A 15204-nucleotide genomic window follows, 5' to 3' on the forward strand; every position below is an offset into this window, starting at 1 on the left:
AGCGCCGCGCAAGCTGAAACAAGGAACAGAGTGTGAACAGGGTTCGCAGACTGGGACAGCCCCCCGGGGTGCTCACGACATGCAGGGCGCCGTAAAGGTGCCCCCGTGAAGTTAAGGAAAGCGCTTCCCTGAAAGACTGAAACCTCGCCGTACTTGCTCCGTCCTGACGGACGACACAGTACCAATCAGCATTAGCCGTACTCTTGTGGAGGGCAAGGACTCATCCTGAAGATGCAAGCTCTGCACTTTGTGACCAAGATCCTCGCCGCCTATCGCGAAAGCGGCTGGCTAGACGTTCTTGATGCGACCCTTGGGTTGTCACGGAGACAGTAGAGGAGCAGCTAAACGTTGCGCGTATGCCAACCCTCTGCATACCACTCCTGGAGGAAATGGCCTAGGATTAAACACGGCAGCAGTGCCTACCAGGAATTAGACATAGGAGGTGCACGGTGTGCATTTCATGAAGTAGAATGGGCAAGTGCGTTCCGAACTTAAGAGTGCTCATTTCCTTCCAAAAGACTGGAGGCACGCTTTTACTCAAAATGAGTGGCATAGGATACCAGTACCGCAAATGGCTTAACGCCAGATGAGTAAGCAGTAGCTGAGGAATGCTTAAACACCCTAGCGACACCTGGGTGCCAAGGCCGAAGTTACTACGAACTATGACCGTCAATTGAGCACACAGATTACGTTTCGTTCGTGCATATTGAGTATCCCCGGCCGGCGGCATGGCGCCTGGCAAGGGTGTCAAATCAAAGGGTACGTAACGATATCATTCATGAAATAGGTTATAGCATCGTAATCGCGCCGTTCATTGCAGGGAAAGGAGGTTTCTCCGTCCAAATTCTCCTGACAGCAATATTGGTAGCCTTTGCTGCGTCATACTTCGCGTACAGAGGGCGTGATCACTTTAAGCCTCAGGTTCTTTCACCATTGAAGGCGCCAAAGCTTACGGAACTCCGGGAGTTCGATGCATCCTACAAAGATCGATTGTTGTGGGGTAGCTACAGATCAGGACTGTATTTCGGGATGCGCACAAGGTAGGAGCCGCTTGCCAGTAATCTACTGATCACGACCAGCATCGTGCTGGCGGACGCGATGATGCCAGCTGAACCCCGTGCAGAACACCAAAGGCGCTTCTTTCCGGGCTGTTGTGGTTTGATCCTGACGACCCCAACACGCTAAACCAAATGCGCGCACGGCACGAAGCGAGCCAGGGAGACGGACTGACCACGTACGGTTGGAAGCGGCATGACGGCCGGCTGTACGGCACTCAGGAGCTTATTGACGGGGAATATAACATTACTTTATCTATGGTGAGCCGCACCAGTCATTGGCAGGCCTTGCCACGCTCCTGGGGTGTCTCTAGGTCATTCACTACACTCGGGAGGCAACGGCAAGGCCGGCGCTGGCACCCTCACAGCCGCCCAACTGGACCCGGCCTCTCGTAATGCAGGCCTGTGTAAGACCCCCCCCTCCCGTGCCATCCCCTGCCCTGTAGTTGAAATCCTTTAGTCCAGAGTCCGGTCCCGGAGGTGACTGGTCCGTACGTCTGCAGCTAGCACGTACCGCGGGTACGCCTCCACGGCGACGCCGCATCAGCATTGTTATGTACCTAGGCGACGAAGACACCCCACGGGAGCCATGGCAGGTGGGTTTCGCCTTCCGTACATCACGCATGTATGACAAATCCGCAAGAGTCTCGGGTGTCCCCGCACCCAGGGGAATCTCGTGAGGGTGCGGACGGCGGGAGTTGCATGTGCATCGCCCTTTGGCGGTTCGTGCTCCTCCCCTTCACATTTCCCCCATTCCCCCTGCCTCCCGCAGGTCCTCCCTGATGGTGAGGTGGCGGACCTGCGCAGCGGTCCCGCCACTCTGTTGACCGGGGCCAGTAGTGCGCTCGGGCGGAGCGGCGCTAGATTGGCCCTGCATGCCATGGAGACCACCGATGGTGAGGAACGTCCGCGGGTAGGGGGAATTGATGACACCGTGGTCAGTACCACTGACCACCGCGGTAAGCTGGAACCGGATCGTAAGCTGGAAAGGGGTGTTGGGGACGGGAAGGGGAAAGCAGCTGGCTCCTTGGGGAGGGAGGAGGATATCTGTTTGCGATAGATTAGCGTGTCTACCTTTTCATAACATGCTTGCTTCTCCTCCGGCTGCAGCCGCGGTCTCCAACAGCCGCAGCCGTGGCTGTCGTCTGGATTACCTCAGCCTGGGGATGGAGCACAAGAACTACTTGTTGCGCATTAAGGAGCTCATGCTGTCAACGATGTATGAGCGACTGGAGAGGTGGGCATGCAGGGGGGGGCCCGGGGATGCAAGGAGGAGGCGGAGGAGTTGGAGGAGTGTTTCTGGTGGGTTTGGAGGACAGGGCGGAGTCAGCGAGGGCGGAACGGAGGTAGTGGGTAGGGTGTAGCCACGGGGCAAGGGACGGACGGCTTCTATGGTAAGGTAGTGAGCACGAGCAGGGCCTATGCTAAGGTTAACGGGTCGGTTGCACACATGTGGAAGTGGGGCGAAGGGCGCTTGGCTGGCGGGGGGTTGAGCCATCTTCACAACCAGATGCATTCACCCGCACTAACGAAAGAGAACGGCCCCGGCGATGTCGATGGCACCGGGCGGTTGCCATCCTCGAGGTGAGGGTGAGGGATGCGGGTCCTATGCTTCCTGCTGATGACACGTGCACTATGCCTTCCCTCATAACGAGTTCTGTGCCACATCTTTCGCCGCGGGCCATGTGGTGGGTTGCACGAAGTCGCCGACATCATCCCATCGCATCGCCGACGACGGCGCCACCGCAGGCAGCCCAGCAGCAACCGGTTCCGGCTGTACCTTCCCAACGGCGCCACCACCTCTGCGGACCTGGCCTTGTTCCAGGTGACCTGCGTCCTGCCGTCCGCAGTGGACTTCGCCTTCACGAGCAGCGCAGGCGGGTGCCGGGCTGACAGGGGCTGGGGGCCAGGGAGGGTTGGGGCCGGAAAACGATGCCCCGTGACTTAGGTGTCTGCTCGGGAAGGAGAGGAGTTGGGTAATGTGGGCCCCCAGTCGCCTGGTCGCGGCAGGGGCGCGGAAGGGAGGCTAGGAGGCTCAAAAAGGCCTCTGTTGCTCTGAAGTCACGTGCACTCTGTGTGCTGCTCGCGCGACGATCCACTGCGCCCATCTTCCTCCCTTCGGGGTCCCCCCAGCAGTGGCCTTGACCTCGCCAGTCGCCGCGCGGCCGCCATATGACCGCTCCGTGTTCCATGGCTTGGGCCCCTCTTGGGCTGCCCTGGCGACCGGTCTCCTCTTTCCACTTTCCAGCCCTCCGCACATCCCCATCCCCACCCCCACTTCCATTTCCATCCGCATCGCCATATCCTTGAGACTCACGTGCGGCATGCTGCCTCCTTTTGATTTTTCCAACCCTGAAAACCCCTACCTACCTACCTACCTACCTACCTACCCACCCTCTGGGCGGTCAGCCGGTTCTGTTTGCCTCTTTACCTCTTTCCCACCCCAGGCGGGTCGGATGACTGGAGTGATCGCTTGGGACCACTGCTTGGCTCCGGTCTGAGTGAAGCCCTGGCGGCCAAGCAGGCGGAGTTCGACCAGAGGCGAGTGCTGCTGGCTGCTCCGGGGCTGTGCTGCTGCTGCTGCTGTGGGGGGAAAGAAGGGAAAGGGGCCGCCAAGGGGTTTGCCTGTGTGTGTGCAAGGGAGGCGGAAGGGAGGGGGGGTTCATAAGCATGCATAGGACGCGGATGCGGAGGTCCACGCCAGCACCTACGCCGCGGTAATCCCGTGTGTGCCGTGCAGCTGCGCTGCGTGTGTGACCTCGCACGCATGCATGATCCCAATGCAACGAAGCCGTGAGCGCCGCTGAAGGATACACGTCAAAACTGCCAAAGTGCAACATAGCCTTACACACATACACACACACACACAAGCGCGCGAGAGCGCGCGTCCATCGCCCAGCTTGGCTACGTGGCTGTTGAGTGTCCCGCAAGCCGGCTGGGACCCCCCTGTCTGGTCCACACACACACACAGCACGCCATGGAGACCATCGGGAAAACAAGAGGCCATCGGGGGCCATCTGACCACACGAATCGAGACGGCCGCAGACGCATCACCCTGGGCCCCTGCGGTGTAGGTTTGAGCGCGTCTTCGGGTCCGGTTTGCGCGCGCCCCTGTCCGGCGGTCGGACCGTGACCTCGGAGGGCGGCGAGGGCTCCCTGCCGGATGGCGCTCTAGAGGTGTCCCGCGCCGCCCTGTCCAACCTGCTGGGCAGTGTGGGGTACTTCTACGGCAGCTCGCTGGTGGGTGGGTGGGTGGTGTTAGCAATAGCAAAGCGCCGGATGGGTGGGTGGGTTGATTTCGGCCGGTTTCTCGTTTGGAACGGGGGAGTCCCAATAGGACGCAGCGCGCGGCGGATGGACGTGCTGTTGGCTGTGCTTGTATGCTTGTGTGTGTGTGTGTTTTAATATTCTGAGGCGTGATGAGGGTAATGCCGATGGCGGTACACGAATAACGTTTTTCACCGAATAAAGCTCCGTTATCCAACGACGTGTTAATATTTCTAATGAAGCTGTAGACGCAGCTTGACTTTTGTAGATGTTGATTAGACGAGTGATGTCAAGAGCCTGTAGAAGTAAGCGGAGGCGCTGCAGTGGCGGAGGGCGACTAGGTGGTGGGTAGCTAGAACTGACCACACAGAAAGCAAGGGCACCTAAAGTCCCCACTAGACAGGAAGAACCTATAGACCTATTTTCCTATACTCCCTAAACTACAAAGTGACAAAAGGGTTACGCTACCACAGCGCGTGCGATCCGACAACAAGCTGTGTGTATGTGTGTTTAGTGGAGGTGGGAGGGGCGCATGGGGAGGTGATACAGGGGGGTTTGAATCTGCAGCACAAAGCTGGCTGATGGACGGACGGATGGACGGACTAGGCGGGCGGTAATCATGAAACCGAATCTGCAGAATGGCCGGAGTGCGCGGAGGGTGGGGTTGACATGGGTGGGGGTGGCTGGATGTCTTCCCAGGTGGGCTACCAGCTCCGTAAGTGTTGGGATATCGCTGGCTAGCCCTCTGTACTTCGAGGCCAACATCCAGCACTCAGATGCTGCACATGCACATGCAGGTGGGGGAACTCACAGTGGTGCGAATGCGGCAAATCAACTAATCAGCAACGGACCTTGCTGCACAGCCCTCTCGTTCCCTCTTTTCCTTCTTCCCTCAACTTTCCTCGGCACTCGTAACCCCACCACCTTCCTTTTTGGAAGCCTTGATTACCGCGTCGCCCTGGTGGTGGTGGTGGTGGTGGTGGTGGTTCTGCTTCCCCACGTTTGCAGGTGCGCACTGATCCCCCCGGCTCCGAGCCCCGGCAGTACTGGCCCGCCCCACTCTTCACGGCTGTACCCAGTCGCAGCTTCTTCCCGCGGGGTTTCCTTTGGGACGAGGGCTTCCATCAGCTGCTGGTGCAGGTGGGTGCGGGGGGAGGGAGGGTGCATGTGCGTGTCCTGAGGGAAAGGATTCGGGGCTGGAGGGCTAGAGGGGCTGAGGAAGGCGGACAGACAGACCCCGATGGACGAGTGCGAGGAGGGTTCACCTCACGAGTGTGTGTGTGTGTGTGTTCGCGGGGGTTTCTGTGTGTGTGTTCGTGTTCGTGGGGGCTTGGGAAAGGCCGCGGGGGACTACCGGTGGCTGCCCGGGATGATCACACACAAGGGTGGCCCGGCTGGGTGGTGGCTCCGAGAGCCACATCTGCAGCGCAGATGGGCCGTGTGTGACGAGGCTTTCCTTGCTTGGAGAGAAAGGGATGGGGTCAACTCCGTTTAGAGCTCCCGCGCCCCCTGTGCGTCCCCACCCGCTCCTCCGTCCCCGTTCCCCTCCCCCTCCGCCTGTCAATTCATTTGTATGTGTATGTGTATGTGTATGTGTATGTGTATGTGTGTGTGTAGAAATAAACTGAGGAGGGAGAAGTGCGTGCGTGTTCCTGCGCACGCGTGTGTTTGTTTCTCTGTGTGTGTCTGTATGTGTGTGTGTGCGTATGTGTGTGAAGATTAATAAGTATCCGGCCGGGCCTGACACTGGCCAGGGGCTGCTGCCCAGGCCCAACGGAAAGACCGCCTAAGCTCTCTCCCTCGGACGGGAGAGGGGCGCGAGGGGCCTCTGCCCCCTCCTAAGCAGTTGTCCCCCAGACGCCGGTAGTTCATTCCTGATTTACCCGCATACGATCCCCCTCCCCCCTTTTGCAGAGGTGGGATCCGCAGCTCTGTCGGGACATGATAGCGCACTGGCTGGACCTCATGAACGCCCACGGCTGGATACCCCGGTGGGGCCGGTAGTGGGTGGCAAGAAGACCGGAACTTAAGGGAATGACTCCCCCCCTTGGGGGAGTACTTCGCTGTGACTTGTGGGCCATTGGGGACATGACCTTTAGGGGTATAGCGCTTTTTGTGGACTGGCGGTTGGTGAGGGCGGATGCGGCCTGTTGGGGGGAAAGCCCGGGTGCGCGGGAAGGGGGAAAGGGAGGGGGGAGGGGGGAAAGAGCCAGTAGGAGTGGAAGACTTTCGTACAGCTGGGTCCTTTCTCTTTTCCGGTTGGTGCCCTGCACGCAAGCTGACACGGACTCGCTCTACACGCCGCCGTGTGTGTACCCCGGCGGGGGTTGCCGCGACATACTCCCCTCCCCTCCCCTCCCCCTTGCCAGCCCTCTAGCTGGTACTGGGCCCTCCCGCCCCACTTCCCAATTCACCATGGACTTCCGCCTCAGTTGTCTCCATCCTGCCATCGGTGTATGTGTATGTATGTATGTATGTATGTATGTATGTATGTATGTATGTATGTGTGTGTGCACCTAGTTGGTGTCCCAGCTGATGCATTTCCCCACTTTCCCGCACCTGCCTGCCCCACGTGCCCCTGTGTGTGCAGGGAGCAGATCCTCGGGGAGGAAGCGCGCACGCGGGTGCCCGCCGAGTTCGTGGTGCAGAACCCCAACCACGCCAATCCGCCGTCGCTGTTTCTGCCCATCGCCAAGATGGCCTCGCAGCTGGTGCAGGCCGCAGGTGAGCGAGAGGTTGGGACTGGCGGTTGGGGCTTGGGCTGCTGCACTGGACTGCGGCCAATGGGAGTGGACTGCGAGTGGGACTGGGATGTCTGGGTGCCCTGTACCCTGTGGAGGTGAGGTGGGGTAAGGGGATGGGACAGGAAAGCCACTCAGCGGCCCAGAAGTAGAGGGTGTGATGGTGCCCGTTGGAAGGAGACGTGTGCGGCGTGTGGGGCGTCCACAACGCGAAAGAGGAAAGGGACGAAAATAGGAGCAGCTGCAGCTAGGAGCTGCATGTGGCGCTACTGCTGTGGCGATGACGCGAGCCAGGGTGCCACCACCACATGCTGTCATGGAGGCAGGAAGAGGGTGGGTTGTGTTCTTGGGGACAGAAGAGGCCCACACGCTGCCAGGAGCACGGCTAACTTTACTCCTCGGTGTGACACCACTCCCAACTCTCCTCCAATGTAAAGGTCGCGCTCCGCGGGTTGATGGTGCGGTGGTGGACGTGAAGGAGGAGCAGGAGGAGGAGGAGGAGCTGCAGCGCGTGTCGGCCTTCCTGCGCCGTGCCTGGCCGCGTCTGGAGGCCTGGTACCGGTGGTTCAATGTAACGCAAGCGGGGCCGCTGCCCACCAGCTACCGGTGCGAGTGCGAGTGCGAGGAATATAACTATCACATCACCACCCCATCGTCACAGCAACCACCTCTGTGTCCTGCCCTGCCTCGCGCTCCCCCACCCCACCCCACCCCGGTGTGTTTGCGACCTCAACTCTTCCCGCTGGCCCGTGTGCGCCCAACCCTGGCTTGGTTCCGCCACCATCACCCACCACCACCACCACCGTCACGCCACCATCACCACCACACATCATCGCTGCTGCCACGTGACCAGGTGGCATGGTCGTGACCCCCTGGCTGCGGGCGAGCTCAACCCCAAGACCCTGACCAGCGGTCTGGATGACTACCCGCGCGCCAGCCACCCAGACGACTCGGAGCGCCACCTGGACCTGAGGTGCTGGATGGCGCTGGCCTCACAGGTACGTGTGTTTTGCCTGTGTATGTGTAGATACGCGTGCCCATATATGTATGTCTGTACATGTCCGGGTCCGTGTGTGTATCTGTGCGTGGTGCGCGTGTGTGTGTGTGTATTCGGGGGTGGCGAAGGGTGGAGGAAGAGATTGGAGTGCCCTTCGCCGCGCCGCTAGGGATACGTGTTCGTCTGCTCTAGTGCGTTGCTGTTGGACTTAAGGAAAGCTAGGACGGGGCGGTAGCTGTTTGGGATAGGCTAGACAGTAGACCCCCCCCGGGGCCGGGAGAGGCAGATGCTTCCTTCTTGTCCTTGGGGATGGCGGAGTGTTGCGCCGTAGGACATAGGCCCTCCTGGTGCCCGGTAGCTGTGTGGCTGCGTGGCGACGCCTTGCGCCATCCACATCCAGATCCACATCCAGATCCACATCCACGCATTGACACACATGTTGAAAGCTGCAGACCCGGAAGGCCACCCACATGCGTCACTTCCGTAATCACATATACCCACACCGCAGCTGGTGAGAACTCGCTCTCGCTCCGCACCCCCAAGTACCTCCCTGTTATGGCGCCGGACGAGGGGCGGGCTTACCGGGTCACATGTTCAGGTGGTCCAACCACGCACGCTCCGCACCTCGCATAAGCTAGTATCCTTTAGCGCACACGCGCATACCTTTTTGCCTGCTTTCCGTCTTGGTTGGCCTGCCTGTCGATACAGGCCATGTACGACATTGGCTCCTCGTTGGGCCTCCCAGGCCGTATCGTAGAGCGTTACCGTGCCGCCGCCGCGTCACTATCCGACCGGGGCGAGCTGCAGCGGTTGCATTTTGATTCGACGCTCGGTCGCTTCGCGGACTGGGGCATGCACACCGAGGACGTGCACCTGGGCCGGAGGGTAAGGGAGCGGATCCTGTCTGTTCGTCAGTGAGAGGGAGGGAGGCAAGGGCAGGGAAGTAGGGAACTGAAGACACGGCGGGTCGGCTTGCGCATGCTGAGCTGGGGCTCTGGGGCTGCCAGTGGACGATTAGAGCCGTTTGCTCGAGATGGCTGCGTCGAAACCATCGCTGCTGTTGCTGTTTCTCTCCCTCCGCACGTGTGATTTTCACCGCTGTCTGTCCCTTTCCAGCCCTCCCCCGCCCCAGCCCGAACCCCTCCCGTCCCCCGCCCCAGCCCGCCCTACCCGAACCCCCAACCCGACCCCCTTCCCGCCGCGCCCCGCTGTAGGTCATCACAGTGCCGGGCGCCAACGGTCAGCCGCCGCAGCAGCAGAGCGTCTCGCAGCGCGTCACCAGCACCCCCCCGACCCCCCAGTTCGTGCCCCAGTTCGGCTACGTCTCCCTGTTCCCTCTCATCATGAAGCTCCTCCCCACGGGCACCAGTACAAGCGCTGATGATAACGACCCGGCGGCCGCTGAACTGACCCTCCAGCAGCTGCAACTGCTGCAGGACCCTGCATTACTATGGAGCCCTCACGGACTGCGTTCGCTGGCGACCACCGCGTCGTTGTACAAGAAGCGCAATACAGCGGACGACCCGCCGTACTGGCGCGGCCAGATCTGGGTCAACATGAATTACCTGGTGCTGCGCTCCCTGTCGTACTACGCGAAAACAGCTGGCAGCGGCAGCGAGGTGGGCCGAGTCGCGGCTGCCGCACATGACGAGCTGAGATTGCGGTTACTAAAGACTTTGGTAGAGAACTACAAGCGTAACGGCTACCTGTACGAGCAGTACGACGACGAGACGGGACGCGGGATCAGCAGCCACCCTTTTACGGGTTGGACAGCTCTGGTGACGCTGATTATGGCACAGGATTACTAGCCTTTGGGATGTATGTGCGTGTGGAAGGGTTGCCTCGATACCTTCGCTAGTTATGTGGATCGCGTGTGCTCGTAGGCAGGTGGAGGTTGTAATAAGGATTGCGGCAGCTTTTTCACCCGTATGCTGGCTATGTTTGCGCCGGATTTGGCGGGTGGCATCCTGGCTGCTAAGATTTAGTGTGATGAGCTGGCGTATTACTGGCTAGGTGCTAAGCGCATCGAGATGCGCTTGGAGAGGAGGCTGCGTTGGGTCTATATATGTGCATACGGGGTAGGTTGCAGCTGCTGGTGCGACCTTCCGAGTAATTGTATGCTGGGGGCCCTGCAGCTGGGTGTTGCTTTGTGGCTGGTGCGTTTGAGGAGCGGGTGTATCCCCTTATTTGCACAAAGGTCGGGTGTACCTGCCATAGCAGTACACCAAACCTGACCTCCCAATTTATGGTAGGAAGCTTACATGGCAACCGAGCGAATAAACGTACGAAAATGATCGATTGGTGGTTCGGGGGAGGCTCCGGTTGAACTCGCAGCGGCATTGCATCAATCTATTGTCATAGATACCAGTCTGGCACCCCTCTCTTGATCCATGCAGAATGAATTGTTCTCGGGTACAACGTAATCCTAATCCATTACCTAATCGCCTGGCACGGCATCCACATATGCAACCTAGTCGGTTGCCGCTGTGGCCCCTCCGAACCAGGGCTCCGACCGCCTTAATCAATACAGCCCATTTCACCCCTCCATTTCAGATGCACGTGTCTCACGACCCGCAAACAGACAGACAGACAGGCAGACAGACAGACAGACAGGCAGACAGACAGACAGACAGACAGACAGACAGACAATGCTACACCTTCATAACGCAAATCACGGCACCAGACCCCAGTAAGGCCATTGCCGCCAGCCCCCAACGCCCCCAACTCCTCCCGTGTGCCTTGGCGAGGCATCCTGCCATGCAGACCCGTCACTACAAAACCCGGGGGACCTGGGCAGTACCCCCTGTATCCTCGCATTCATCGTCTTCGAGCACCACCAGCGTCCCCCGCCACGTCCGGGCGCTCTGTGGGCCCTGGCTCGCAGCTGCGCACTCACCAGCAACCTTCTGTTCCTCTCCTTCCTCTTCTTCCGCTCCATCCCGCAAGCAGCTGGCCAAGGGGCCCAACCTTGACCCAGGCTCCGAAACCGCTGAAGCCGCCAAACCCGCCGAACTCGTGGCGGTGCCGTCCGCGACTTGCGGCCCCAGCCTGCATGCGGCGGCTCCATCCTCACTGCCCGCCTTCGCGATGATGACCGGCACCCCAAGTCGGGCCACTCGTGCGGCCTCCTCCACCTTGAGCGCGATACCGCCTGCGGTGCGGCTCTCCAGGAAAAGTGCGGCGCGCAAGCAGGGGTGGCATCCACAGCATTACGGAGGGCTGCGACCGGCAGCAGGAGATGGACAGCCCGGGCAATAGAACCTGTGCCACAGGGAGCCCTGCTTGCAGTCATCTGGCTGGATGTGCACCTACGAAAGGAAGTTGGGCCCCACGTTGGCGGACTCCCTCCCCAGCAAACTGCCGCGTGCAGTAGTAGCCTAAGACACACCCCCCAACATGAAGAGGCAGAAGAAGAGGCCGCTGAAAATCCACACGGTCTCCCGGAAACACCCCACGCCTGTCCCCGTAAAACCCAAACCCACCTGTCACGTCGTGTGCATCCGCAGTCATCCGGACGTCCACTTCACCGCCGCCATCCGCCTCCGCAACCCGCCAAGAACCATCTGAGAGGCGGTTCAGGCAGCACGGGACAATATGGACCCGTGAGCGGACCAGTGGCACACACGGCAGGCTCTCACATGCAGCGCATTCAGGGACGTTTCAAATATGCACCGGTTCGCAGCAGCTGCTTTCTAATCCATGGCCGTAAAATCCAGGAGGCGGTTCTGCGCACTGCGCACTGTGTGGTCCAGTTCCTGCATCGCTGCTAACTAGCTACCAAGCGCAGCACAACTGCGAATGCTCGCCTACACCTCCCCGCCGTCAGCAGACCCGGCGAGAGGTAAAACGGGCTCGTAGGGGAAGAGGCGGAGAGTATACTTGCGTTGTACGCGACGCAAGTTCGGTCCTGTTACGCGAACGGCAACGGGACGTACTCAGCCGCTATCAGGCGACCTGGACAACAGTCTACAGGACACCGGTTCGCACCAGTGCGGCGACCACGAGGGAGCCTGAGAGCGGGGCACGCAAAGGGGTGGGTACTACTGGGCTTGTGGTGAGCTCAACACCGCCCAGGCCAGGCCGCAACAGCATCCTGGGCTTATTCCCTCCACCATATACGTATGTCGGTACTGTACCTTTCCGTACGACTATGCGGCGCAGCAGGCGCGCGCCCTCCTCCTCCGGCGGCCTGTCGTACACACCCGTGACATTAGTCTGCGTTTGCAAACATGAGGGGACAGCTGTGGAATTATCATCATCATCATTATCATCATCATTACCATCATTACCATCATCATCATCAGCAGCAGCAGCAGCAGCAGCAGGGTCACCCCCCGTTACCGGGGGTGCCCGGTATAACTACTGCGGGGATTGCCGCATGTGGGAGATGTGTCGCCCACCCACCTAGCAACGGCACGAACGAGCCCCGGCCCCCAAAGTCGGGGCAAACCCGACAGCAAGGAAGCTCCTAATGAGCCCCTTGGCGCGCGGAGCCCATTCCAAAAGAGCAGGCGGTTGTCCAGTCCACCTGCATTGATATCCCCTGTCCTGAGTGCACGTGTGCGGGCCTTCCAATGCTTCTCAACCTCACCAGGAAGACGACGTACTGCGGTCTCAGCCGTTCTGCCAGGTCCCGAACAAGCGTATCGCCGCTGAGAATGGTGCAACCCAGCTGCTCGTCCAGTACGGCGTCCCCGTGGAGTACGGGCACCAGCCCTGCCCGCAAGCAATCTGCCACAGCAGCGGCTCCCGAATTGTGCACCTGCAAGTTGCCGTTTTCACCGGTGGCGGCGGCCATAGCAGCGGCGGCGGAAAGGGTAATGCTGGTGTGGCAAGACCAGAGGTTGACAACCTCCCTGCCGGATAGGGAACCAACTTTTCAACACGGGTGGGACACTCCAACGGCCTGTGTGATCGGATCGACCCGGAACGGCGACCAAGACTATCCCCGCCTGTGACACTGTGCTCCTGTTCTGTGTGTGGCGAGTTCCTGTCAGCATGACTCGAAACACGGACACGAACACAAACACGGACACGCGTGCGGTGGTCTTAGGGGCAGCGAGTGAGCAAACGGAGGTGCGCCGAACGCCCAAAACGCGGACCAGACGTGTTCCACACCTCTCCTCTACCTGACGGCCACAGGTGGTGTAGAGACCCAGAGGCGATAAGCCCACTGCCGTAATACCAGCTTCAGGGGGCGGAGAGGGCGGAGTGACGCGGGGGGAGACCCGTTAGTTCCAGCAAGCGGATCAACAACCCGGCGCAGTGAACGGGAATGGGTGCAGGATGGGGGAGGTGTTTCGGAGCAAGCTATACACGCAAGCTAAATACAATCAATCATTCAGGGGTTAAGGGAGACCCGAGAAACTGGACCGGCGGGAAAAGCTCCAAATGGGGCAAGCATCATCTAGCCCGTCATCCAGCCACCAACCAGCCAGCGGCTGCCCGCACAGGAGCCACAGCTAAGAGGATGATGAGGGCCCCTGCCCGCTGCCCTGCACAGACACACACACACACACACATACACACCTCCTTCCCGCCTCCCGCCTTACCCGCCACAAGCTCCCCCGTGACCAGGCCGTTCAGCCGAGTTACAGAGGACCTGCACCACGCAGGATGACTCGCCCCAGTTGGTGGGTTGATGCCAGCCACCGTCCGTCCCCAGGCAGGAAGGCCGCCGTTGGGGTGTGGGGTGGCGGAACGAGGTGTGGAAGAAATGAAAAGGATTGAGGCACCACATAGACAAGTAGGGCGGGGCGCACAGGGACAGACAGGCACCCCACGGCCCAGACGGGCCAGGGGTGGCGTTCAAGCAAGCGTCCTCCGGGCTGCAGACCTGGTTAGTGTGAAGCCCAGTCGCACGCGTGGGTCGCTCAGGTTACCGCGGGCCACGCCGTACTCGGACGCTGGGTGGTGCTGTGCGGGGAGGTGTCACCGGGGGAAAACGGGGGGTGGGCGTTGCGTGTCGTGATTGGTGCCTGACCAGCTTTTCCGTACCTAGTAAGGCTGCTGACGTGAGGTGCGGTACCCTTTTGAAGGGTACCGCCCGCAGCGCTGTGAGTGCTATTATTGCGGACGGGTGAAAGGGCGGCATGACGCGGAATGCATGGTTGAGAGGGCAGCGGGAGCCATACGTTGCGGCTCCCAGATTTCCTCTTTTCCTCCTCTTGAGAGCCACCTCGCCTAGCGCCGCTGTGGAACGCGAAAGCCAGCCAGCGGACGTCCCACATGTACTGCACCGCCGGATATGGCGTGGCGCTGCTGTGGCACGGCGCGGCGTGTGGCGCTGGGCAAAGAACACCGCGACCGACCTCGCCACATCCCAGTGGCCAGCAGTTGCGGCTGAGTGAGTGCGAGCTCGAATCCGAGCTGGGCTCTCAACGAAACGGGAGAGCCCGCACAAAGCCAAAGTAAGATAAGTTTTTTTCAGGGTTTACCCTCAACGGAAGCTTCCGTTGGCGTTTAAGATAACGTGAAATAGCGTGAGCGAGGTCATTTAAGTGGGAGAGAGAAGCGCATTGGCCTCAAACGAGACGGGCAAGCGGTCATGCAGGCGGTCAGACGGGCTTTAGCAGTGCATTGCAGATTTCCACGCACCCCGAAGGATCCCGCGCCGTGAACCAGCACAGTGCCGCCGTCACTGCCGCCGCTGGAGGAGGAGGGGGAGGAGGAGGAGGACGGGGAGGCGGAGGAGGAGGAGGAGTGGCCTTCATTTGCGAGTGATACACATACGCGACGCAGCACATCTTGCTGCAGCGTTTCCAGCTGGGACTTGTGTGTGATTGCTGCACCGCCCAGCTTGATGATTCGCCGTACAGGTGCTGGCGCGGGAGGGTCGTGGACACTATAGGCGTGTTGGGGTATAGTGTGATGAAGGGGGGAAGGGGGGCGTTATGTAGGGCATGACGTCTCCAGGTGTGGCAGTGCAGTCGGATGAGACGCAGTGCTATGTAAGATGCGACTTGCTTCGTTATGCGGTTTTCAGTCAACGCCCCGTGAGTTATGCATTCGTGTACGTGCTTACTTGAAGCTCCGTGTTGAGCGTGCAAGGGCGCAGGGTTGTGTGGCAGGACTCATTTTAGAGCCGAAATTCAGGCCATCGGATACAAGTGAGCTTATAGCAGTGCATTCATGTATTCTAGGG

The 15204-nt window shown here is 60.1% G+C and overlaps 2 protein-coding genes across 2 annotated transcripts; one reads left to right on the forward strand and one right to left on the reverse strand.

The window, feature by feature from the left end:
* Nucleotides 1–924: 924 nt before the first annotated feature.
* Nucleotides 925–9868, forward strand: VOLCADRAFT_58521 (uncharacterized protein; the record flags this gene model as incomplete). The annotated part of the gene is made up of 14 exons (XM_002948700.1): nucleotides 925–1040; nucleotides 1124–1316; nucleotides 1502–1611; nucleotides 1737–1968; nucleotides 2809–2936; nucleotides 3522–3600; nucleotides 4137–4346; nucleotides 5331–5462; nucleotides 6237–6313; nucleotides 6913–7033; nucleotides 7542–7669; nucleotides 7917–8061; nucleotides 8820–8966; nucleotides 9317–9868. Coding segments are annotated over 14 exons (2370 nt in total), but the record flags the coding sequence as incomplete, so codon positions are not given.
* A 963-nt stretch (nucleotides 9869–10831) lies between these two features.
* On the reverse strand, nucleotides 10832–15137 carry VOLCADRAFT_89200 (uncharacterized protein; the record flags this gene model as incomplete). The annotated part of the gene is made up of 9 exons (XM_002948835.1): nucleotides 10832–11211; nucleotides 11543–11623; nucleotides 12197–12275; nucleotides 12652–12822; nucleotides 13190–13248; nucleotides 13613–13662; nucleotides 13897–13976; nucleotides 14658–14709; nucleotides 15085–15137. The coding sequence occupies 9 exons, from the start codon at nucleotides 15135–15137 to the stop codon at nucleotides 10832–10834; spliced, it is 1005 nt and encodes a 334-aa protein (XP_002948881.1).
* Nucleotides 15138–15204: the final 67 nt, after the last annotated feature.

Source organism: Volvox carteri, assembly GCF_000143455.1.
Source record: "Volvox carteri f. nagariensis unplaced genomic scaffold VOLCAscaffold_11, whole genome shotgun sequence".
NCBI lineage: Eukaryota > Viridiplantae > Chlorophyta > Chlorophyceae > Chlamydomonadales > Volvocaceae > Volvox > Volvox carteri.